The sequence below is a fragment of the Lissotriton vulgaris genome, chromosome 5 (genome assembly GCF_964263255.1).
Source record: "Lissotriton vulgaris chromosome 5, aLisVul1.2, whole genome shotgun sequence".
NCBI classification, from domain to species: Eukaryota; Metazoa; Chordata; class Amphibia; order Caudata; family Salamandridae; genus Lissotriton; species Lissotriton vulgaris.
The window spans coordinates 314,786,112-314,812,673 of record NC_141693.1 but is presented as its reverse complement, the minus strand read 5'-3'; the positions used below and the strand labels follow the sequence as shown (position 1 = coordinate 314,812,673).

At 45.5% G+C, this 26,562-nt stretch overlaps 1 protein-coding gene across 1 annotated transcript in view; it reads left to right on the top strand.

Moving 5' to 3' along the window:
- The window catches only part of PANK4 (pantothenate kinase 4 (inactive)), a 482,323-nt gene that overhangs the window by 389,663 nt on the left and 66,098 nt on the right, over window positions 1-26,562 (top strand). Inside the window, exon 17 of the mRNA XM_086921549.1 lies at window positions 16,737-16,837. Within this exon, the coding sequence (XP_086777675.1) occupies window positions 16,737-16,837 (101 nt within the window). The remainder of the gene's footprint in view (window positions 1-16,736; window positions 16,838-26,562) is intronic.

Sequence of the window (26,562 nt, the reverse complement as noted above, 5' to 3'; positions counted from 1 at the left end):
AGCCACCTCTTTTCAACAGTTCTTTCATTGTGTAAAGGTGCTGTGCACTGCATCCCCCACCTCAATGATATTCATTGACAAGGGTGAGTGCCACTCATCACCAGCATGGCTGGAGGCCAGCAAGGTACAGCAAGCTGGAATGGAACCCTACAACGCTTTGCAATGCATCCTTTTTACTACCTTTGACCTTTAAAGGAAGAGTCTCTTGTGTACTTCACTCTGGCTGAGTGCTTTATAAAACTATTAAATAACCACAAGTATGCTATTTGAAACAAACCTTGGGTGGAACCAAGGAGGGATTGTAGTGGACCTTTCTGAGGGGGGCTGGGAGCCACTTGTGACCTAATCAATGTATGAAGTTGTACTAGCAAAATGAAAGCTCAAATCGGTGACTTTCTCCACCTGGCGTTGCAAGTACCACCCTAACCTCAAGGGGTTTTGGACACTTCTAACTGAAAGCCGTCTTTTTAGAGAAAGAAGCGTCTGTCTGCAGCCTGTTCTAAGCTTCCATGCTATGAAAAGCACTACTCCTACTCTAAAGTGGTTTCTAGTATGTGGATATATTGAAGTGTTTTTGTTACGTTTTTTGCAGGTCTTCATTTAGACAAGATATCTTTGAATCCTACGATGCATGCCGATTTGAAGAGCTAATTAATGTTTTTTTTGTTTGAGAGTCGGTCAGGAGGCATGAGAGTACACACATCTGTGGGGGAAAAAAGAAACATGCAAACGGACAACCCAGTTGCCACAATGGGCAGACTGAACTTCTTGTAGCCAACTCCCATATGTATAGTTTCGTGAGCTTCTGGAAGTGTGTGATATGAAACTAGAGCGTGGTTTACCTAAGTAAATAGGGCCTGTTTGTTCCAAGTTAGATCAACCAGGCCTTATTTACCTACTTCTAACAGTGGTTAACATGGGACGGTTTGTGGAGAAGTGTGGCTCAATGGTTAGAGCGGCAGACCCTGATGCAGAGGTCTAGCCCGGGACCAGGGTTCAATTCCCGCCTCGGCGGGTCTTGGGCTCAAAATTCCACGGACCTGATAATTCTCGCCTCGGTGCCTATTCTAATCATGGAGTCCCACTCTGCAACTCTGGGCAATAGCTTGCTTAATCTCCACAACGGCCCCCACAACGCTAAGGATGCCTGGCCTTCACCCTGGGGGTGCCCAGGAGTGGACGCCTCGCAGGGAAAGCCAGGACGGGTTCCACAGCGGTATTCGTACAAGCGCCTTGAGACCCTTGCGGGTGATTAGTGCGCTATACAAGTATCAATTTACACGGTTTAACTTTAGTTCTCCTGGGACTGTATCATGATCCCATTCTTTGCACTGTGTCGATGCAGAAGGGGTTTGCACATTTTTTACACTGACTGAGAGCTCGGAAACCTGAAGAGGATGTTACTGCCATGTATGTTTTCGTTCTGCTGTTTTTATACAATATAGTAACTTACACATTTTTAGAGTTAATGTGTGCACTGAGGACGGGAAAAGAAATGCACCTATCACTTCTGTGTCTGCAGCACAAGGAACAGGATCATGAAACTGCGCCAGGGCTCGGTTTGTGCAAGATTTTCAATCAGCTAAAAGACATTGGTCAGTTATTGTCTAATAATCCTAAACAGCATACATTAAAAATGAATGAAAACAGTTTACAGACATGTTACATGAATACATAAAATCAAACATTAATTGATTTATGGTGCGGTATTCCAGACTATAAGAAACACCCCACAGAGTAATAGACAGCTGGTTTGGGCAAAATACTTGATAAAGAAAATGCTGGCTTTACAATTCAAAAATACACGTTTTAAGAGCAGGTATTAAATATTGCTGTTAAAAAGGTTTGTTAAATTTACAGAAGAAAACAAAGTGAAGATTTCATTACAGGTGCAAACCATTATTGATGAGGAATCCTATTGGCCCAAAGGGAAACCGAGATGGCTTCTTTATAGAGCCCAAGCGAAACCCAGTCGAGCGATCTCGCCCATGGGGTATAGACCAGAGTCAGACAAGACTCCACTCCAAATGTTGTTTGTGTAATAGCATCATCAAGTAGGATGATTGTGTTAATTTCTTTCCACTCTTGTAGCTCTGGTAACCAGCATAAAGATCTTTTCCACTTTTGGAGTCCCTGTTAGTGATCAGGTGAGGTGATGTAAGCCGCGTAGGTTTCAGTAGTTCTCTTGATGTACATGAGCCAGGGGATCGAACGCCTAATTTCACTTGCTAAGCAATCATGTTTGTTCCCCCAGATATAAAGCAACAGAAGGAATAAAGCTAATTTCATATAATCTTCTACATATATAAGGCCTAATTCCTCGTGAAGAAAATGAGGATAGAGGGGGATAGGCCTAATAGGCACAGACAAAAAAAAATTCCTCAAGCTGTAGCTGGATAGTATCACAATAGCCCCAAATAACTGCCCAATTAGACAATATTGGTAGGCCTTTGTACTTCTATGATTCTAGTAAAGTTAAAATAGGTTTGTTCCTGATACTCTTAACAAAATCAAGCAGAGCCCCAATGGAGTGGTCAAATCGCAGGCATCTGTTTGAGAGGCATTGTAACCATGAACTGAAGGAATCAAGTGACCCCCAGGTGCGCAAAATTAGTATCTTTTTTTAATGAACTTCCACTTAATGAAAATGGGTCTAATTTTACTTTGTTGTCTGTCCCATACCGTAGGGAGTTTTCAAGATATTGGTCTTGAGATCCAAGTTACCCATGAAATTAACAAAGATATTGAGTATACCCCCGACTCCACTAGGTGTTTGTGAGGGCAAAACTACATCATCTGCAATATAGTAGGGTGGAGACGGGCTTTGATTTGACTTTTGACATATCCGTCCCTGAGAAAAGCAAAAAGGCATTCATGCCATTTATGTATAAAAGTAACATTATAGGGGCGAAAACAGAGTCCTGGCAAACTCCCTGATCAAATTCAAAAGCCTCAATGCATTCTCCCTCAGACCCATTCCTTACTGATGCCATGATCCCCTGGGCTAGGCCTATATGGGAAACAGTGTTCCATAGCTTAGGGCTGGATAACCTTGTCAAAGGCACTACTCGGATCCATGAAAGAAATATAGAGTGCCTCCCCTCTTGGTTACTGTATATTTATTTATGATTAGGTGTCATTCTAGACACTGCCCTTGTGTGACAAGCCACTCCCAGAACCCATATTGAACCGTCGTAATAGCATTTGTCTCTTCCATCCAGGCTTCTAACCTGGGTAGAATTATACGGTCTACTACCTTGACAATCTAAGCTAGCAATAACATGAGCCCAGACTGGTGCTTTTAGGATCAGCACCAGTTTTTGTACCAGGTAGTTTCCTCTTCCGCATGATGAACCAGATGGACACCGGAGAAGTGATGAGGAAAAATGAGTATCCCAGAAGATTAAATGCAGGAACGTAGTAATTCCAACAGATATGCACTTAAGTGGCCAACCTCACCAGAGTCCATGGAAAAAAAAGGAGTTCTCATCAGAGCAAGACAGGAAGAACCATAATTTAATCTTCAAGCCAAGAAGGGTGGCACAGCGTAACCTCCTACGGGCGAAGATGGGCCCATCTTGACCCGGACTGCGCTGCGGGGAATAAAGTGAGCTAAGTTGTGCTTCTGATCCTCCTTCGACGGTCAGCCAGCATCAGTCTGACAGTTAGTCTTTGGCCCCGGAACTCAGTCTTTCAGAGAACATTACCGGTCTGTCTACAAGAGATAAATGACCATCCAAAGAGTCTAAGTGTGCATCTTTGGTGTTTATCTTGAAAATCCGGCATGCCTAAGGCCCTCATGGGATCAGTGCTGCACACTACGGATTTATGCCAGTGGTGTCCAACATTGGTCAAGGAGGCTAGATCTATGCCATATTTTCAAGAAAACCACAGACTCTGAAAGATTTTTCGTAGGAGTAAACGTATCTACATGTTTCCCTGTAGATTTTCTAGAAACCTGGCATACATCCGACACTTGTGTATCAACATGGGGCAGTCCTTGTCTGTGCTGTGGACAGTAATGATCCCTGCTATCCTTATCTGATGACACCTTGTATTATGAAGAGCTTCTCTTGGACTTAAACAAATCTGTTGCTGAAAGTAGCCATATGCACTGTGCCTCTTCAATAAAAAGTGTCACAAGTATCATAAAGCTAGAAAGATGCATGTGTCTTTCTTATGGATACTTCTAACCACAGATTCCTCACATTAGAGTATTCCCCCAGTGCCACACTGGATCCAGGAACCTTTCACAGCAGTGCTCCAGTGCTTTACCAGGTGGCACCGCGAGGCTTTGCTCTGGCTTCATACTGTCCCGAAAGGGACAGCGGAGCCTTATGCATGCTCCACTGCTGTGCACTGACACCAGTTCCTTTCTTTTTGCATCTCCCGACCCATATCTGAAGCTTCACTTCCATATTTGTCATTTGTGGACTACATCTAAGCGATATATGGGTGTGCTAGAGAACAATGTCCCTACCGAAAATCACAAGTTTTTAACTGAGCCACGACGGCAGAAGCAGATGTTGGTCATTGACCTGCATGAGGTGCCTTTAGTCTCTGGGATTGGGACACAACTCTGTCATGTAATGTGCTCCCTCAAGCCCTCGAAGGTGATCCATGACTGGGAGGCAAAGTTGAATGTGGCTGAACACAAGGCAAATTTGCAGCCTTCACATAGGTCTCGCTGGCGCTTCAAGCTGATGGCCCGGTTTTTGTCGTGAGGCTGCACCTGTTCAACCTTACACTCAAAGTTCTCCAATCAGTCCAAAGAGAAGCAGGACTCGACCCCATCTGGCTACTCTGAATCCAAGTCAAAGGTATAACTGTGTTTGTGAGGATTTGGGTGCATTATATGGTATGGCTGCGCAGCCTTACCATGGAATACACTTGCAAAAACCATCTTGGGTCCAGTCAGGTTCATTTGTAAAACGTTTAATCTCAACCCTGTATAGCTATGGTTTTGAGCAGCAAGGCTTACACAAAGGAGCTAGTGTAAAGCATTTAACAGTACCAAACAGCGAAATAAGAAATCCACACAACACAAAAGAAATCGGACACCAATTTATAAAGAAATAATGATTTTTTTAGTACTTGTTAGAGACCAAGATGAGCAAAATCCACCAGAGGGTTCAGGAGATTTTTAAAGAAAACTTATTTAACGGCTTAACCACAAACAAGCATTGGTAACTGTACAGTTTGTTAACTTTTGAAAAGTTTCTAAGAGTTATGTAAGTCTGAACGGCCAATAAGGGGTATCTGGACAGTTAACTGTTGTGCTGATGTTGCGGTTGCAGGAGATGGAAGATGCTCAAGGATGCGCAAGGTGCTGTGCGGTGTTCGGGGTGCCTTGCAGGTGAGGTGAGTTTGGCCTCTGAGATTGGGGTCCCTTGAAGTCCTCTTTGGGACAGTAACAGGCCAGTTGCGCCTGGGCTACAGGTCTCTATCCACAGCAGTCTCAGTGATCTCCCTTGATTGGGGCTGGTGTCCCTCTTGGGTGACCGATCTGAGCTCAGACGACACTTGTGGGTCTGGCCGACTGGGGGGCAACTGTTGGCTTCAAGGATCGGTCTCTTGGGGTGCCCAGCAGTGGATAGCTACGTTTTTTTGGAGTGGCTACTCACTTGCCAGAGTGGGCTACTTCAGCCTTGATGGCCCTGGGGCTAGTTCCAGGGGGTCAGCTGACTAGTGTCACTTCTTTGTTCTGGGGCTTGGGAGTGACTTTGTCCAAAGCCAGGAGCCCAAGGCACAGTCCTCTCTTCGCTAATCCAAGCTGCAGCAGGTTCAGTTCAGCGGACGGTGTAGCCTCTGTTTGCCAAGACCAGGGCAGTCCTCCTTTCTTCCTTCCTCTTTCCTATTCCAGCATGATCTGAGGATCAGGGTGTCAGGGATGCCATATTTATGCTCAGAATGTGCCCCGAGGAGGTTGTGCGGTCACTATCCAATGGGCTACCAGGTCCCCTCCCTCTTGATGACTTTCCGGCTGAACCCTTCATTGGATGTTGGAAGCTGCTTAGTAGCCCACCCTAGAGGTGTGGCTACCTGTGGTCTACGCGCCCTTGGCAAAACCCGTTTGGGCACTCGTTTCCCCTTTCTGTCCCCGCTTCCAGCCTGTTAACCAGAACAAATGGCAGCCCCTCAGGAGTGTTCCCGCCATTCGTCCACCAAAGGCAGCTTTGCCTTTGAAGCTTTTTTTTGGGCTAACACCCTGAGTGGCTTCCTGTGAAGGGGAGGTGACACCTGCCGTATAACAGGCTGCCATTTTTCCCCAGCCTGGGAGCCGTTCACCCAACTCCTCAGGACGCCAGAAAGCTGTCTAGTAGTCCGGGACCTTGTGAGGCCACTAGAAAAACTGGGTCACAGAGTGGCAACTTTCTAAAAGTTGTATTTCTTTATCTGATAGAGACATCTAGCTGCAGATTCCTTACCAAAGAATATCCCAGACGTCGAGCTGGATCCAAAAAAAAACTTTTGCTGGAGCACTACCCTTGCGTGCCGGTTGGCTCTGCTTGACGTCGTGTCTAATCCATAAGTGACGTCCGAGTCACCTATATAGGTGACACCTTGGCGAGCTGATGTTGGTTCTTTTCTGTCCACGCCAGCTAGCGCAGATCCGTGAAGAGCTACTCTCTGTTCCTGGTCAGGTCATAGGAAGGTCCAGAAGCTGTTCTGGGAGTCTGAAGGCCTCGTTCCCCCCTTTTCCTCCTCTCAAAGTCATCGAGTCGGGCAGGTACGAGGCATTAAAAACACAAGAAGTCAAAGCAGGCTTCCTCTTCATGTACGCCGGGCAACACGACAGAAGAGACTAGACGCTCTAGGCCTCATTCTGTGGGTGCCTGCTGCCGGTCACACCCCAGCGATCTTCCCGGCTTTGGACCCTGCACTGAGACTCCTGATGCCGCCGGCACCTCCTGGCGCACCAATCTCATCCTTATCCCTGATGAGCCAGATCTGCACCTTTTGACACTGATTCCGGCACAGACAGCACCCTTGGGTCCTATGTCAGTTCCTCATCCTTACTTTGAGGGGTTAGGAATGGAGGAGGATTGGGAGGCATCGCTGGACCTTTTACAAAACCAGCCTGAGCACCCAGTGGACTGGTCTAAGGAACTAGGGGAGCCCATTGGACTGGATACCTCCCCGGATTTTGGCCTGCTTTCTCCCCCTACTATGGTAATGAAGGAGGGAGCTTCATGCTCTATGGAGGTGAGAAGGGCAGCCAAGGTCCTGGATCTTTTGCTCCCTTCAGTGGACATCAAGACTAACATCTTGATGGAGGTCTTGCAGCTGGGTGTCTCCTCCTCCGAACCCCTCCTGCCTCACACCGAGGCCTTAACTGATGTCCTTATGGGCACCCTGTCCAAGCCCAGCACAAAGGCTCATGTGGATAGGATCCTCGCCCGCTGTCCTCTCTGCACCGGACAACCTGAAATACCTCACCATTCATCCTATCCCCAAGAGCTTGATGGTCCAAACCTCTACCTCACAAGGTGCATTCCATTCAGCAGCCCGGGATAAAAAATCTAAGAGGCTGGATAGTTCGGGCGAGAAGATTTTTTTTCAGCCTCTGTCGCTCCCTTTCATTGAAGCTGTTCTGGACACAGTGCAGTTCTGGGCCTATCCTCCCGAGAGGCGAGTCTAGGATATTCAGTGTGTGATACCGATGTTTCATCTGCTTTCCTGGATTTCGGTGAGAATGACTGAGGCTGCTGGGCCTCCTGCTAGTGACACATGCCAGATGGCAGATGCAGGCTCTGCTGTGGGGACCTGAAGTTCCAGTGGGCGCAGCATCAAGGGAATCCCTCTGACATGGTCCAGATCTTGGAGGGAACAGCTCAGGACCTGCAGTGGTGCCTGACCAACTGTTATTGGGTCAGAGGCAGACCCCTCTCCTTTCCCCACCCAGATCACATTGTAGTGAAAGATGTGTCACTCCTCCACATCAACTTGCTGGAGCTCCGAGCATTTCCCTTTTCCATTGAAAGCTTTCCTTCCTTCTATCATAGGCAAGCTGTTTGGTTCAGATGTTCACTGACAATACCATGTGGTGCTGCAACAAAAGAAGCGGGGTGGAGTTGTGGACCCTTTTTTCAAGAGGCCCTGCATCTATGGACATGACTGGAACAAAAGGGTGGGTCATCACCTGGCAGGTTCCCTGAATGCCAGGCCGTACAAATTCCGCTGTCGATGCCTAGCGGATCACGACGGGCGCCTCTATCGGGTGCAAGAAGAGCCTTGGTTAGATCTGTTTGCCAAGAGCATGCAACATTGGAGTTGCCAAGCTGGCTATCGTTCTAAAACTCTTTTCGTCTTGAGTGGGGCTCAAGAAAAACACGAGCGGCCGGGCCAAAGTTATTCTTGTGGCTCTGAACTGGGCATGAAGAGTCTGGCATCCAGAGCTTCTACAATTGCGCATTGATCCTCCGATCAGACTGCCCCTTCGGAAGGATCTTCTGTTGCAGCAGCAGGGGAGGGCCCTCTACCCGAAACTGTCAACTGTATTCCATCTTGCATGGAGATTGAGCAGCAGCAGTTGATAGCATTCGACCTTCCTCTCGAAGTCTGTAATGTTATTTTGGCAGCCAGGAGTCACACTGCCAAGATTGTAAACGCCTGCCGGTGGAAGAAATTTGTGAAATATTATGCTGACCGGTCTATTTATCCTCTTTCTGCTCCTCTCTCTCAAGTCTTATTGTTTATTTTAACACTTGGCCAGCAGACCTTTGCTCTGGGCAGTCTTAAAGGGTACCTTTCAGCCTTGTATGCCTTCTTGAGGCTGCCAGACCAACCCTCTTTATTTAAATTTCCTATTGTATATAGATTTCTTAAGGGGATTGTACATATGTTCCTGCCATCTCATCTCATTTCATCAGGCTTCAGAGAGATCTTAATTTGGTTCTCATCTTCTTGTTATGTGCTCCGTTCAAACCTCTGCACAATGACCCTCTCTGACTGCTGACCATCAACACAGCCTTTTTAGTGGCAATAACGTCAGTAGGGTGAGCGAGCTGCAGACTCCATCATCCAAGACTCCTTACCTGACCCTCTTCCCTGATAAGTTGGTGCTTCGCACTAGGGGGCCTCTTTCTTGCTGAACGTGGTAACACCATTCCACGTGGGGCAATCAGTCACCTTGCCCACTTTCAGTTCTCCTTCGCACAACTCTAAACCAGAGGAGCGACTCCACCGTCTGGACCGAAAAAGAGCGTTGTTGTTCTACCTTGCCCACACTAAAGAATTCTGGTTGGACGACCAACTCTTCGTGGGGTACGTTGGATCAAAGAAAGGTTGTGCGGTGCAAAAGAGGACTATCTCGTGATGGGTCGTCCTCTGCATCAAAATTTGCTATGCTGTGGAAAAGAAACAGCCTCCCGAAGGCTTAAGGGCTCATTGCAGCAGAACTGAGGCTGCCACCACAGTGTTGCAACGTGGAGTTCCAGTCCTTGACGTTTGTCAGGCAGTAACGCGGGCATCACTTCACACTTTCACTAAGCGCCACTACCTGGACAACCAAGCCATCAGGGATGGCCTTTTTGGCTGCTCTGTGCTGCGGGACTTCCTGGTCTAAACATGTCAGCAGTCCCTCTTCCTGGAATGGCATTGCTGGGGTATCTATTCTAAGGTAAGGGATCTGCGGCTAGATGTCTCTGTCAGATGGACAAGTTACTTACCTTCGGTAATGCCTTATCTGGTAGAGACTTAATATAGCTGCAGGGTCCTTAATGACCAACCCATCCTCCCCGCTCTGCGGATAGGTTTTTAGTGTCAGGGCTGGTCCCTTTCAGGACCCTAGATGTTCTAAACACACCACTGTCAGTGCACTTCATGGCTCTGCACTTCTGGTGTAGAAAGTTGTGATAAGTAACGGACATCAGCGTGCCGAGGTGGCGCCTGTATAGGAAACGCGGACATCCCTTCTGGCGCAGACGATGCCAACGATGTCACGTAGAGCCGACCGATGCCACCTATCCGTATGCTAGAGTATTGCTCGAGCAAAGTTTTTACGAATCGAGCCTGACACCTGGGATATTCTAACGTAAGGACTCTGCGGCTAGATTCTGTCTCTACCAGATAAGGCATTAACGAAGGTAAGTCACTTGTCCGATAGTGACATTAAATTATCCTTTGGCATCAAGGTGGATTTAATGCCGTGATTAATTTGGAAACTTGGAGTACCCATCTAAGTAGTCCCATTCCGAAGTTAACCGAGGGGTCAGCTGCTAACTCTGTGTTAGCCAATGGGGCTATTAACTCTTTCACAGCAAAATGACAATTTGGATGAGTTGCTGTTAGGAAATATATATTTTTTTTAAATGCATGTCCTACTTAATAATATATAGCTCCCAGCCTTAGGGCTCAATAGGCCTTCTTTAAAGAAGACTTACATATATTGTTAAGGGAAGTGGGGGATTTGCCATTGGTTTGAATGGCAAAGTTGAACTAGCGGTTTTACCGTTGCCCTTACAGTCTCCAGTGGCAGCCTAGGAGCCATTTTGTGCTTTGTCACGCATAGGGTAGAACAATCTGTGCTGAATCTCTCAGTAGACACTGTGCCTTACATGCCCTGGGTATCATATATTAGGGACTTATAAGCTAGTCAGCCTCTGCCAATTAGGGCTAGTCAATTCGACATACAATTTGTAAGGGATGAGAACACTGGCACTAAGGTCGGGTTAGTAGCCCTCAGTGCACTGAGTCGATAAACCAGCTGCATCAGTCTTAAAATGTGGGGGTGAACATGCAAAAAGAGGCTTTTCCTAACAGTGTCACAATGTAAGTCACTCCCCTTCGAGGTCTTCAACCACAAAACTGATTCTTCAGTTGATCTCCATTACTCCAAATTTCCCTGTATTTCATCTGCTACACACTGAATTGAGGCCTGTAAAGAAGCCATGCTGTAAATATTTTAGCATTTCCCAGCCCCTTATGGGACCCCTGGGGCCTCCACTTACATTACTGCTAGCTGGTTCCTCCCCTGTACTATCTATTCTCTTGAGACCTGCTTCTAGACTCGTGCTAACTGCGATACAGACTTTCACTCTGGTCCCATGAGCCATGCCAGTTCCTGCCACCCGGTGCCTGAGGATGACCCACTGCCAAAGTCAGACCCGGACTAACTTCGGCTCAATCCCAAAAGACATCATACTATGGGATCACATAAGTACAACTGGTTGTTATGAAGCCCAACTCTAACCCAGTTTTTCCACTCTTTACAACTTCCAGAAGAGGCTCCATTATTTTTTTTGTTCCGACTCTGATACTATGCCAGAGCAGGGGGTACTCCAAGATGTTGAGGGGGATGACTTGCTCCCCCATGTTATAATGATGATGCTTTCTACATTGATTTACGGATGGCCCACCAATGGAATAGTGCATCATGTGCAGCTGTTGTTTGGTGCGGAGCTTAGGGACTAACATTACAGCTGCCCTCCATCGAAATCCAAAACAAATGTTCTGACTTCAAATCTGCTGTGTGGGCAGGAACGTCCGAGTCCTTACTTCCTTCTAATGATGCCCTCACAGATACTTTGATGGATACATGGTTGAAGCCTTGTTTTTGCTCACCTGCGAATAGGCTGGAAGCATCTGGTAAGCTAGAGTCTCACTAAGCACCCTATCCTAGAAAGTCCTACTACACAGGCCTGCACAAGTAACTTGTACCCAAACTCATTTCTATCCCTCCTCAAGGTAGGGGATTCAAGAGGATGATGCTTTTGGAAAATGTATGTCTTGTTCTGCAGGTCCAGCCACCCTGTTCATAAATGCAGTCTTTCTGGTGCCCCTCCCACCACTCCCCCCATGTGCCCTAATCGACATGCCCGATGTGGTCTAGCTGAGATTCCATATGAACATTGATGGACAGTATGCCATCATATGTTATCTGTGTAGGCCTGGATACTAAGGATTGCCTGTGTAGTGAGGTTGGTATCATTGTTCTTCATAGACACCCCAGGATGGCATTCTATCACTTTACCAGTGTCCTTTGCTCCTCATCATCCCTCGAAAGAGGAGGAGAGGCTCTATTGTTTGGATTGCAAAAAGGCCTTTGATGTTGATCGCACCAAGGATCATTGAGTTAACCATCAACTTGTGTTGGGTTCTCTGGGCAAAGAAATGGAAGCTTGTGCAAAAAAAGATTGTGTCAAGGTGGATAGACCTCTACATCAAGATATGCTACACACTGCCCAAGATACCATCTATGAACGGCCTAAAAAAAAAACATCCCAACATGGCTGAGGCTGCTTCCAATGCGTTGGCTCGCGGAGTGCCTCTCCTTGACATCGGCCAGACTGTGACTTGGCTGTCAGTAAATATGTTTACAAAGCACTTGTGCATTGATAGACAGGTCACATGGGAATGTCATTTCGCTCACTTATTTCTGCAAGATGACTCGGTTAGAATCTACTCCACAACCTGTCACCGCGGCTAGATACTGCTTTGGTATCTATTCAAAGATGAGGAATCTGTGGTTTGAGGTATCTATCTGAAGAACACGTTTCTTAACCTTGGTAATGCGTTTTCTGGTACAATGCTCTCTGTTCTGTGGATTGGCTTCTTTAATGTCTAAAATGGTTCCAAATTAGAACACTGTAACCTACAATTCTACATACTCCCTATCTGAGGGCGTGAAAAGGTCACTCCCAAAAATGGAGAGAACAGTTGCTCAATCTATTCACCACCACAGAGAGTGTGTATTGTCAGGTCTTCTGCGAGTTGAATTTTCCAAAGTGGCTCTAACTCAGAGACTACTCCAGTTTCGACTGGAAGCGGGGTCTCCTCTACGGATTCCTGACGATACTTCTCTTGCCAGAGTTCTCAAGAAGTTCAGGACCGAATGGTCTCAAGTCATGGTTGTGGCTCCGGACTGGGTGAGGATAGTCTGGTATCCTGATTTCCGGAGCATCTGTCGCATGAGCTGCTGTCCTCTGATCAGTCTGCTTCTTCAGTAGGATCTTCACTCTCAGAAGCATGTAGGGTTCTTCACTCTAACCTCTACATGTTCCACCTTCATGCTTGAAGATTATGCAGCAGGCAGGGTGTGAATGCCTTTAATCTGTCTCCCACGATCTGTGATGTCCTATTGACATCCAGGCATCCCTCAAATACCTTAAATGGCTGTGGTTGATACATATTTGTGGCATGGGGTCGTCCTGTCATGTTAACCTGCTTTCATCCCCCTTATCAGAGGTTTTACTGTTTTGCGCTGTCCTCAGCCCAGCAAAGCCTTATTCTGGGCATCTTTCAAGGTTACTTTTCGGCCATCTCTGCTTTTTTGCTGTTGCCGGATCAGCCCTTGCTGTTTAAGTCACCTACTGTGGCATATGTTTTTTTAAGGGCCTGCGTCGTTTTTTCCCCCTACCCATTTCATCCCACTCAAATTGGACATTAATTTGGTCCTAACTTTCCTCATAGGCTTCCCACTTGAGTCCCTGTGTTGCTCTCCGCTCGGATTCCTAAGTATCAATACAGCCTTCTCTGTGGCCATTACATCGGCCAGGAGAGTCAGCGAACTGCAACTTCATTCAATTAACCCAGCCTACACCAACTTTTATTGAGAAAAACTGGTTCTTTGGACATGCCTCTTTTCTGCCGAAGGTAGTTACTCTTTTTGTTGGCCAAAACATCATCCTGACAATTGTTTGCCCCACCTCATCCTTCTAAAGCGGAGGAGAGACTTCTCCGCCTGCGCCCTAAGAGCTCTTTCTTTCTACATCGATCGCACCAAAGAAAGGGGCAAGGCAGGGCAGAAAAGAATCATCTCTCTATGAATAATAATCTGCATCAAGTTATGCGAAGCATTGGTTAAAGTAGCTTCCTGAGGGCTAGTGGGCCCATTCCATTTTGGCCAGGTCAACTACTAATGTGGTAGCATGTGGGATACCTGTCCTGGACATCTGCCAAACTATTACGTGGGCGTCCCAGCCTCATAGTTACGACGCACTAATGCTTGGGCGGCCAGGTCCGTCAGGGTGGGCATTTTGCCCATTCAATCCTCCAAGACCACTTGGTTTGAGTTGTTCGCACACCCATCTCTTGGGCGGTATTGCTTGGGTATCTATTTTAAGATGAGGAATTTGCAGTTGGAAGTCTCTATCAGAAGAACAAGTTTGGTGATGCTTTTCCTTGTAGAGACTCTATCTAACCCTAGATTCTTCATAACCCTCCCACCCTCTGTCTGCAAAATGGGCTCTTCACTGTAACATCCTGTTAGATTCTGCACACATGTCAAACACTCAGTTTATTTTATTTTATTTTATTTTAAGAATTTATAGAGCGCGACTGTCACCGTTGCAGGCATCCTGGCGCTAACAAAATCGTGGCGCTGTGTGTTTGGCATGGAAATAATCATGAAAGAAGCTCATGTCAAAGCACCAGGGTGGTGCTTATGCAGGCACAGCGCACGTCAATTTAATTGAGGACAACGCTGATGCAAATCAGGTTGACGCCACCTACTGGCACGGAGAGGTACTAGTCAAGATTTTCCGAATCCAAGCTGACACCTGGTGAATATTCTAAGTTGAGGGATCTGTAGTTAGTCTCTACCAGAAAAAGCATTACGAAGGTAAGTAACTTAATTTATATGAAGTCTACAAAGATGTATAGATCCCCTCCCCAGTACAAGCTAGTCTGCCATTTCTCTTGCCTAGTGATATACCATGGGGTTCGTTCAGATGTATTTTGCAAGTGTGAAAAAATGCATGCCTGAAATGTCATCACCTCACATGAACCCACTATTCCACAAACATGGGTACATAACGAATGAAGGAATATAAATGATCTAATTAACTTAAATGATCTCAAAATAAATACTCCAGACAACGGAGTAGATGCACTGAAATTTATGATGAATGCTCTGAGGAAGTTAATGGTGAAACAGGCATTGACATTTTAGTGGTTCTAATGGCTATATGATTGGCGATTCCTAATGAAACAGTGATAGTACTGCAGCAGTTTGGACAATAAAATGAATGGAAAAGGAACACCAAAAAGCAAATAGACTAAAATTATAAAACACAACACTAATAAGATTACAACTGTCACCATTTGGGGATGCACTAAGGATTAGTCAATAGAAATTTTTATCTCACGGTGTGGTTTTTCCCAGGGTGGTTTTCAAGGTAAGAATGTGAGATAACTTGCAAGCGCAGTTTAACCAAACTTATAAATTACATGAAAATATACCACGCTCAAGCCCCACTTTCCGACCTGGTTTCAGTTTGCAAATGTCTAGATCTTATTTCTGAAGGGTTTTCCATAGAGAAGTACCCGGGTCGCAGTACATATTTCACTTCACTTGGAGTGTGAAATCTGGAGCGAATTCTTATCTTTCCTAAAGTAGGAATCCTCAAAGTTACAACTGTTTTCCACTGCTAAAGTCGCAACTTTTTTTCTCAAAAATGGTGCAAGCTTCTTAAAATTTCTGCAAAAATTCTCCTAAGGGAGGTCTTCCCCTAAAAAAGAAAACCCAAGAATAACTTGCAAAACGAAACTTTTGGGAAAATTCAATAAATATTTTGCGCAGAACTTTTAACCAGAAAATGTTTATCAATTTTGGAAAACTTTGCAGCCAAAATGCCAACTTTGCCCACTCCTCACATAAATCCGTAACATTGTGGTACTCCTGGAAAGTGACTGCTCAGGTTGGGAACTGAGCATTGAGATTGTTGTGTGCAGATACAGGTAAATAGCTTTTTCTTCATGAGTATAACTTTACAAAGTCTTAATTTGGCTACGTCTGGGATGTTTCAATCCAGAAACTGCTTAGAGCGGTTTAAGGCTTTAGCCATCATGTCTTCTACATTTTTAGTAGCTTTCTAGGTACTAGATACTTCTTACGGTCTGAGCGGCTAATGCTACTTTTTCTGTGTGTGCAATTTTATGGTCTGTTTAATCATATGTTCATTCAACATTTTGGGCTTTCAAATGTATAGCCTAAGCTAAGCTTTCTTCTATTTTCAAATTTTTTAAGCCAACCCTTGCACTTAAAAACCACCATTACTTTATTTATTCCTCTTGAAGATATATAGTAGGAGATTTTGCAAATAAAATGGAACGACAATAAAGAGCAACCCAGTCTTTGACAACCACTTCCAAAACCTTACCTACCCCAGTCCGGCTGGGTGGGAAACCTCCTTTACGACGCAACTTTTACCATGCAGTACCTTTGCAACGCACGTTTTTCAACGCAAGTCATTACAACGACTTGCGCTGGGAGGCGCTCTAGGATAGGTAATAGTTTAATTTATTATCCATTGCCTTCCCTACTATCCACGGGGACTGGAGTTGGAATAGTAAATTAAACTATTCACTATCCATCACCCCCCAATGCAAGTCGTTGTAACGACTTGTGTTGAAAAACCTGCGTTGTAAAGGCATGCGTGGTAAAAGCATGCGTTGTAACAACATACATCCCTGCTGGGTTGTAACCTACTCCCTTGGTCACTTCTTACTCCTTGATTAATCTGCCAACTGCACAATGACCCTCTTCATTGGTTCCCTCTTTTTTGTCCCCTTTTCACCCATCACTACACCACTGCTTAAAAAAAAGTGCACATTTCCACCGAGTTTGAACTTCTTACCACTGGGCATGGTGCATACCAACTGTCCTGTTTGCAATGTCGGTGCTCTGTTGGCAATGATTTTTTTCATACTGAAAAATACAGTGACAGTATAAGACATCTGAACAAGGCCTTGCATGGGAGAGACCAGTCAAGTGAAGTTGTTTTGTGTTACAGGTTATATTGGCTTGTAACTCTGGACCAGCCCTGAATGATGTGACGCACAGTGAGTCCCTTATTGTCACAGAGCGGATCGCTGCGATGGACACAGTCATAAAGTAAGTACCATTTTGTGCATCCCCTCCATACCAGAGGAGGACCTGTAAGCTCCCCATCTCAACTTAAGTCCTCTGTAGATGCCCCTAGTCCTTTAACCTGATGCTGCTATTGGACCATGATGTATGTATTCGAAGTATTTGTATAGCACAAACCTAGCGAAAGACACTGGAACGCTATACAGGGTCAAAGGCAAAGATACAGTCGGATTATATGTGGAGGTGAAGTTGGTTTTGGTGATGATAAATGGACTGTTAATGTGTTTTGAGGTTGTGTCCCTTAAGGAGGTGCATCAGCAGTTCTTTTCCAGATTGAAACAAGGTTGGGGTGGTTCTAATGGATGTGACTATGACGTTTCTGATCATGAGCGCATAAATGGAGAATACCATTAAACCCATGTTCCTTTCAATCCAAAGTGTCTCTCTTCCTTCTTAATCTATCTCAAGTACCTAGGGTCTCACCCACTCCAAATCAGTTGGACTTTCGATCTGCTTGCAGTTATATTAAAACTGCAGTTAGTTACTTGTATGTCTGTATTAGATACTTGTGCTCTTGACAATAAAGTACTTGCATGTAACTGGTGTTGACTTGTGCAGCACAAACACATACTCTGAAAGTACTAGGGCTTACATGCTGTTTAAGAAATGCATGAATACTCACAACAATAAAGGATTGTACACTGTACTATTTGAATGCTAGAATTGTTTGTTAGTGGCTAAAATGTTTGGATGTGACGGATGCAAGCAGCAGATAACAGCTTCAACTGAAGGCCAAGTCTATTATTTACAGTTTAGAGGCAGCTGTAGCTGATTTCAAAAGATACCAATAGGTCAAGGAAGATTCACTTAATACTGTGTACAGTTTAGTAATTGTCTTAAAACGTGTAGCATGGGAAATGTAGAAAGTGATTGGCCATGTCAAGGGTCCAGGTTGACTTCTACCAATCAAGACAATGGGCCCTTTTCACAAAGGTAAATATACTAATGTGTAATGTAACTCCTAGGTGTAGACTTGCATTTCTCCTCCCCTTGGCGGAGCCTCCTACACCAGGATTTAAGAGTATGAAGTTACTACAGAGACCTCGCCACCGTGGATGTCTATCTGTGGGAAAAGTTTAGCCTTCAATTAAAAACTATTAAAATATTTGAATGTAAATAATTAAATATCTATTTTAATACTAGAACTAATATCATACATCACATTAACTTAAATGACTATTAAATAATAAAAATATATGTAATTCGTCATTTTTAACAACAAAAAAGTTTGTTTTACCTAGAGTAAGAATCTCTAAATGTATTTGTCATGAATTAAAATGTATTGAAATATATGTGTAGTATTATTTTTTATTTTTAATAGAACACGTTTATTTAACATTACTTTATTACATTGTATGCGTAGTTTAATGGGCGACCTCCAGTCTCCTAAGCAAAAAAAGAAAAAGCTTTTTGGGAGTTGCCATTGCTGAATAAAATGTCATAGATTATCACATATCGGAAGACTTCAGAGATAAGATTAACTTTGGGTGTACTGCTTTTTAGGTCGAGCTTAGGCAGCGCTTGCAGTGTCTGCTAGACGTTTAGTAATCCGTGGGCTTTAAGCATGCCTATGTATTGCCATGCGTGCTTTGTTATGCTTGTCTTAAATGCTTTCTTTTTATTGGTGCATTTTTAGGTCGAGCTTAGGCAGTGCTTGCGCTGTCTGCAAGACATGTAGTAATCAGTTTATGGGCTTTAAGCACACCTATGTATTGCCATTCGTGCTTTGTTTTGCTGGTCTTAAATACTTTCTTTTTTTTGGTACATTTTTCTAATTGTCTCCTTTCTGTGAATAGTTTCTTCCCCGGCTATTTCACTAAGAGAACATTTTTGTTGTCCATTGTACTACTTTTAAGTGCCTTCACGCTTCCTCCTGTTATACAGTGTGTGATGGCCCCTCCTCTTGTCTGGCTTATACCGGCATTGACTTATTTGAAAACATGTCCAGAAACAATACAAGTTGTTCAGAGCACCACAGACCCCTTTATTTAAAACAACTGCTAGGATCATATGAAAACTACCCCAAAGGCAGTGTTTACTAAGAGAACAGCGTTTTCATCCAATGACTCCGGGTTTTTGGCTGGGATCAGAAAGGCACAACATACCTGTAACATTCCCAAAGCGCCGGGCCTAGATAGCGGCCCCAGTACAGTACCCTCCGATTGATTTGATTTGATTTGATTGTGGGTTTTATAGAGCGCACAGCTACCCTAGGGCATCCCGGCGCTGGTAACTATCATCCTGGAGAGTGTGCGATCAAGGGGGGTAGTGCTCAGGGGAAGAGGAGGGTCTTCAGTTTTTTTCTAAATCTAAAGTGGTTTTGTTCTTGCCTCAGGGAGAGTGGGAGGGCATTCCACAGTCTCAGAGCATTGTACGAGAACAAGCGACCACCTGTTCTGGCCTTTCTAATTCTGGGGACTTTTGCAAGGGAAAGGGAGTTAGATCTGAGTTGTCTAATTGATTGTTGAAAGGACACAAGAGGTCTAAGAATAGGGGGGCCTTCGTTGTGCAGTATTTTATGCGCCATGCACAGGGTCTTAAAGTTGACCCGTTCTTTGACTGGCAGCCAGTGCAAATTTCTAAGGGCCGGCTTGGCAGAGGTCCTTGCTGCAGTTCCTGTTAGTATTCTTGCCGCCGCGTTTTGTGAACATTGGAGTCTGTGGAGTACAGAGGCTGGGGCCCCCAGATATAGGACATTCCCGTAGTCCAGTCTGGAGTTCACCAGCCCCTGCATCAAGAGCTTCCTGGATTGAGGGGGGAGTAGATGGAGAATCTTTCGTGCCATCTTCATAAGGCCGAAGCACGTTCCCGTGGTTTTCCTCGCTTGTGTTTTGAAGCTGAGGTCCTGGTCCAACCATATCCCCAGGCTTTTAACTTCGGATTTTGGGGATGGAGGGGATCCCATGCATGGTGGCCAGGGAAGGGGGGTGGGTATTTTGTTAGGGTTTCCCAGAAGAAGTATTTCAGATTTTTCCCCATTCAGTTTTAACCGGGATTCGCACATCCATTGGTGAACTTTTTCCAGGCAGCTGGACAGGTTGGAGAGGGCGTTGTCAGGTTGGTTAAGGGACACGATGAGCTGGGTGTCATCGGCGTACATTATTGATTTGATCCCAAAAGGTTTAACAACATCCTCGAGAGGAGCCATGTACACATTAAAAAGTGTGGGGCTCAGGGAGGATCCCTGAGGCACCCCACACTTGAGTGCATGAGCCCTGGAGATGGAATGTCCGTCAGTCACTTGAAAAGACCTGTCCTCCAAGAAGGATGAGATCCAGGCCAAGGCGGAGTCTGCCACTCCCAGCAGCCCGAGATGATGGACAAGGGTTGCGTGGTCCACCGTGTCGAAGGCGGCACTCAGGTCGAGGAGGATCACTGCCACCGATCCTCCTCCGTCCAGTATGCCCCTCGCTTCTTCGACCACGGCTAACAGGGCGGTATCCGTCCCTTGTCCAGGTCTAAAGCCAGTCTGGGTTGGGCGGAGAAGATGATTGGACTCTAAGAACTCGGAAAGGTGTTGATTTGCCACTCTCTCGGCGATTTTGCTAATTGCCGGTAGCAGAGAGATAGGTCTGAAGTTTGATGGGTCAGAAGGGTCGAGGTGTGGTTTTTTTATAAGAGCCTTTACCGTGGCTTTTTTCCAGTTTACTGGGACTGTGCCAGTTTCGAAGGAGGCATTGATCAGGTTAGTAAGAGGGGGGGCTATGGTAGAAGCAACTTGTTTGAGTTTACTGATCGGGGCTGGGTCAGAAGGGGCGCCGCTTTTGACTTTGTGCAAGACACTAAGGAACGTTTCGGTAGTAATTTGAGGGAAAGAAAGCAGCCTTGGGGCGTCTTGGGAGGCCGGGAGGAAAGAGTCTTTTAGTGCAGTTGTCGCAGGCGGGAGGGAGTTCAGGATTTTTTCGATTTTTTTTTTAGAAAAAATCGGCCATCTGGTTGCATTTTGCGCCATCCAGGTCAGGAGGGGGTGGGGGTTCCTGTATTTTGAAAAGGAGTTTGACTATCCGGTAAGTCTCTTTTGCGGAGTTGGTTGCGGCTAGTATTTGATCCTCGAAGTAGGAGGCTTGAGCCGTTTTAAGTGCATTTTTGTAGAACCTGATGTGGGCTTTGTAGCCACTTCTGTCATCCGAGTGCCAGTTCTTTCTCCATTGGCGTTCCAGCCTTTTACCTTTCCGTCTTAGTTCCCGTAGTTCCTCGGTGAACCACAGTAGTTTGGAGGATTTCCTATTAGTAGGAAGGGCTTTAAGTGGCAGGACTGTGTCGAGAGAGTTAGTGACCCATTTATGTAGTTGAATTTCAGCTTTGGAGGGGTCGGGGTCGACTGTGGGCAGTGTGGAGAGCAGCGAGCGCTCCCATAGGGTAGTATCTAGTTTTTTCCATGGCCGTGACGGGGCCCGGGGGCAGGGAGTATCCGAGATTTTCTTTTTCCAAGTTGGAGTTTGAGAGGGACCAAAAAGTGGTCGGACCAGGGGAGAGGGAGAGGGGTTTGAGCGGACAGTTTGGAGAGATTAGAGAAGATGGGATCTAGCAAGTGTCCTTTCAGGTGGGTGGGATCGTTGCTAAGTAGTTGTAAATTTAGGGAGTTTAGATCAGCTTTCAGTTCTGTGGCAAGTTTGTTGCCTTGATCATCAAAGTGGAGGTTTAGGTCCCCAAGGATGGTAAAATTCGGCGTTCCGCACGCCAGGGAGGTAATGGCATCCATGAGTGAGTTTATAAAACACCCTACTTGTCCTGGGGGACGGTATATTAGCAGCCCAGTTAGCGATCTCCTTCATACAAACGTGCTTCCCAATCCGTATTATTTTGATATAGTGTGATGAGCATAATATGGGCAGGCACTCGAATACACCCACACGCGGGCAGTAAATAATCGAGAAGCCAAAGTCACCCCCCAAGAGCTGAAACTGCTGCTCCTGTTTTGGCAGCTGCCTTCTTCACAATTAGCAACCGACTGCAACGAAAATGAAAAGTAAACATCGCGGGTTGAACCTGCCAGTGTGTAAAGCAAGCAGCTGCTAAACCTGGGGCAGTATCAAGGCACCTTCACGCTTCTGCTCCCAGCCTTGCGTTATGGAATCTAGATGCATGCTGGCACATGGCAATAAACAAATCTTATGCAAAATACCCAAGTTGTTCTTGCTAAATTGTGGCTGTCGCGCACCTCCTCTTTCGCTTTCCTTCCTGCCAACTGAAGTGCGGCCTCCTTGAGAGGCATAGACTGTTTCAAGGACATAATTAAAGGCATGCTCGTGACAAATGACCGCCAGCCCACCCCCGTAACACCAACCCCTCCCTCCATGGTACATGAAATAAGGCAACTTAGGATCTCGATTGTGAGTGTTTCAGAGTTAACCGGGATCAGTTGAATCCGTCTGGTACATCCTCTTCCCTAGGCTGTGCATATTTGGTTCTGGTGCATGACTAGTTCCAGGACTTTAAATGGGCTGGGCCCCTCCGGGTCTCAGACCAGGAGATAATACAAAATGGAAATTGAAACCGGTCACTCTCTGGCCTCCTATTCATGACCTTAACGTTGCTTGCGAGAAACATTGATCCAATTTTCTGAACAACGAATGTAAAAATATGTTAAGGTGATACATGTCATCAATTCAGTTCCTTTTATATGACACATGTTTTACTTAATCTTTCATTCCTTAAACGTGTTAGTTAATTCCTGGTCTTTTCGTGTAGTTTATTTTGTCAAAATAGTTGACTAGGTAAAAGTAACGGAAAATGCAGCACTTGCAGATGAGGGGGTGCATTGTGTGTTTGGGGGTGGTGAGGTGAAAGAAATACGGGGAAATGCATTTGGGAAAGAGTGAAAAGAGGGTGAACAATAGAAAAGACTGTGTAGGATATATCAAGATGGGTGAGCTGTGGAGAGAAAAAGGGTGTACATCTCTAACAGAGTGTGAACATAACAGGAGTGAGTGGGGCATTCTGAAGACCACCACTTCCCCGCCACAGGTCTCAGTAGTGTTTAATTCATAGTCTCATAATTTGAAATCTGTAATATTTGTAATGCTCTTTTCAACAAAGCCATTGTTACACATTTATCTTAAACAGCAAACAACCACTGACAAATCAAATTGTCCTGGCTGGTTTTGGGAGTATGGTAGTTGTTGCATCTGAGAAAGTAGTCATGGCTGTCAATAGTCCCATGTCACACATGATCTATTCAATGACATCCGGGACTCCTTCAGTAAAATCAGCTGACAGTTATAGCTACCAATGAACCTTTTTATTTGAGCACATATTTGGGGATTTATTTCTTCCAAAACTCCTCACAAGTAACCATAGGCCTCCCTCTATCCCGGAAAGCCAGCCCCACAGGTGATTTCCAAAAGGGAAGTGCTTTCTGGGCAGCTTTCCCCTCAGCAGTCGTGGTTCACATAGTGTGGGAGCTACTACTGGTCCATGATAATGTGCAGAGGTGCTATCAATTGTGACCAGGATATTAGATCAGGATATTGAAATGATTAGGGAAATATTAATACTACCACAGGGCTGAGAAATACCCCGCCTGCTCTGATATGAACACAGAAGGGTAGTCCGCATGCTACTTTACCAAGGTTCATTGAATAAGTGCCTTTGTCCTTCGCTTTATTGCTCTTACAGCTCCCACTCTGCACTCCTCCAATTTAAGACTACAACACACTATTGTATGGGTGGTGTTTACAGACCTCGGATGATGACTCAATTGTGTGATCCGTGACAAATAACTGGATCTACTTATGCCAGTTTCCTCGCCTGGAAACCCTGGGAGTGCCTACTGGTTGTTCAAACACAAGGTTTGGTGTACAAGAAAGATATATCCACTCTCTAACAGACCAGCAAACCTAGTCTATGAACACTTCTCATGAGCAACATGATGCACTAAACAATCCATACCTCAACGGATGCGTTTATTTATATAGTTGGCAAACCTGTTATATGCCAAGTGGGAGTATTCAGAATAGCGCCCCTCCCCGTCATCCATCTGCACAGAAAGTTTTCCGTCATTCCTCTTTACAAGAATGGACATCACTGCACCACCCGTAGCACTGGGCTCCGCTCTCCGCCCTAACTGAATTGAATGGAACTGACAGTGGCTAATAACCGGCAACAAATGGTGGGTATAGTTAAAACTGTTGTGAAACCTGCAACACATACACTGTCCGTGTCCTACTGTAAATGAAGGTGCGGTGCCCCTCGAAGATGGCTACCGCTACCAATCTACCATATGTGGATCGGCAGAACGCTAGGGAGCATGTCTGCCTTATGTGTCGACTTGATGCTGCAGCTGATTCCACCTGTGCCTTTGGGTTCTGGGTGACTGGAACATACAGCTTCACCGGGTGTGCACCGATCTGAGTCCGGACAGTGCCTGTGCTTGCAAGTGACCTGGAAGTGCTTGTTTCCCCATCAGTGTCCGTGGGAAGCGCTGCCGGCTATGAGCAGAGATGCCAATGCTGTCCCTTTCAAAGTGCAACACTCTTCCTAAGAAGCGAGAGGAGCGCACATTTAAACTCTTTGGAGTACTGTAGGGCTCCTGTACCTTTACAGTGCACATCAAGTCTGCGTCACCACTGTAATTGCACAGATTGTGTGTTACTCACCACAGCTGTTGCCCCTTGAGTATTGCACTGTCCGCACATCTCACGTCACTCTTATGCCCAAGTAGCAGGGACTACTAAAGCCATCATCGAGACATACTGCACTTAAATGTGAAGACCCTGAGAACTTTTCAATTGAAAAAATGCCACTTCTGCAGAACAGAATACTACCAACTCAGAAAATATAGAACATCCCTTCTCAGGAGTACTCGTGCTGCTCCATTAAATGTGTAACACCATTTTTGAGACAGGTCTGTACGAGTCAATAAAATTCAAGTAACCTACATAATTCCACTCAAACCACATACATCCATCCCATAACACAAGGGTAAAGGATATTGCCATTTACAACGCCAATAGTGCCATCCTTGAAGAATATTTGGTGAGAGTTGCATAGTAGCCCCAGTAGGGGGAGCTGCTGCATTATAATACTTTTGTCTCCATTGGCTTCCAGTTGTGAGACAAGAGTTAATTTTTATTTACATATATAATATTTTGTTTTCACTATAAAAAACAAAGGTTAAAGTTACGTTATAGTTAAGTGAACGGCGATGACTACATTAGCGTTTTGAACTAAAAAAAACACTGAAATTTATCATTTATAGTTAGCAGCGCTAACTATAACTTGTGCCACAGTCATGCACTGCTTACGACCTCACATATTATAATCACTCATGACATGTTTTATGACCTCATTAATGATTTCACTGATATCTCAAAATTTTAAACAAGAACATATTTTTATCACACTTAACTAGGTTTACTTTCTTTTTTCAGTGAATTTCTACATTTTTTAAACGCAAAGTAAAATTTAATCGCTATACGTAAAGCCAACTCTACGCCGTTCAAGGTCTTTGTCCAGGCTGATCTGCAAATGCCCTACAGTCTGCTGTACACAGCAAGGCGTTGGCCACAGGGCTTGGCCTGCTGGCACACCCTATGACCGAACCCCCAGCATACTGCCAACGCCACACTGTGCGCAGCCTTTGGCCATGCGCAGAAGGGAATGGCTCCAGGTCATGACCTGCAGCCAGGGCCTGTGCCCAAACCCCCAGCAGGCTGCCAACCCCACGCCTCACACAACCTTTGTGTACACAGCATAGAGTTGGTCTTCAGGGCCCAGGGACCCCATCCCGGGGCCTAAACATATACATTGAGGGGATGGGGTTTGCAGCCCCAAGCCTTAATTGGCTCCAAGGTAAGCATGAGCGAATTTTGCGGATCTCGCGTTCGCGAATTTTGCGGATTCGCAATCCGCAAAATCCGCGAATTCCCGCGAATTTGCGTTTTTTTTTTTTTTTTGTGTTCGCCCGTGTTTCTGCCAGTTCGCGAGGGTTTTGTACACTTTCGCAAATTGCGAACTTACCTGTCGGGTCGCAAGTTTCGCGAACTTGTTGTTTCTACGTGTCCAGCCTGTTTGGGACACTCTTCTTCATCACTGCCACTCTCTGTCACCACTGCCACTCTCTGACTACTCATGCCACCCTCTGGCCCACCCATGCCACCCTCTGTTTCATCACCACACCCTCTGGTTGTCCAGTGTACATTATTTTCGGCAAAGCAAAGCACACCTTCCCTGCCTCAAGTGACCTGAATTTATTTGGGGCTGATTAATGTGTCACCGAATATTTTTTTAGCTGGCACCTGCTTCCTTAGTGCGCCCTGATTAGTGATCTTTTGCACTTGCTAAGTGCTTTCATTGTTGCAAAATTAGTTACAACACCTGCCCTGCCCCAACTGACAATAATGAATTAGGGGCTGATTAATGGATTTTAACTTCCAGCCTGGCTCCTGCTTGTCTCCCTTAGCTGTAATTCAGGACCTTTGTGGCATATGTGTAACTATTCTGAGGTTCAGAGCAGGGTCACATAATAGTTTCAACTGGCAACTGAACTCTGGAGGGGCCCCTCAGGAAGCACTACAGGAAATGGCTACTAATGATGAGCCTGAACTTTTGAACCTGGTAAGTAGTTACTTTCAGTTTTGCTAAAATCGTATTTCTGCAATTTTGCACTTATTCGCGGGGCGCGAACAGTGCGAGCAGTGCGAGCAAAATCCGCTGCTCGCGGATTTGCGGATTTTGCGGGAGATTCG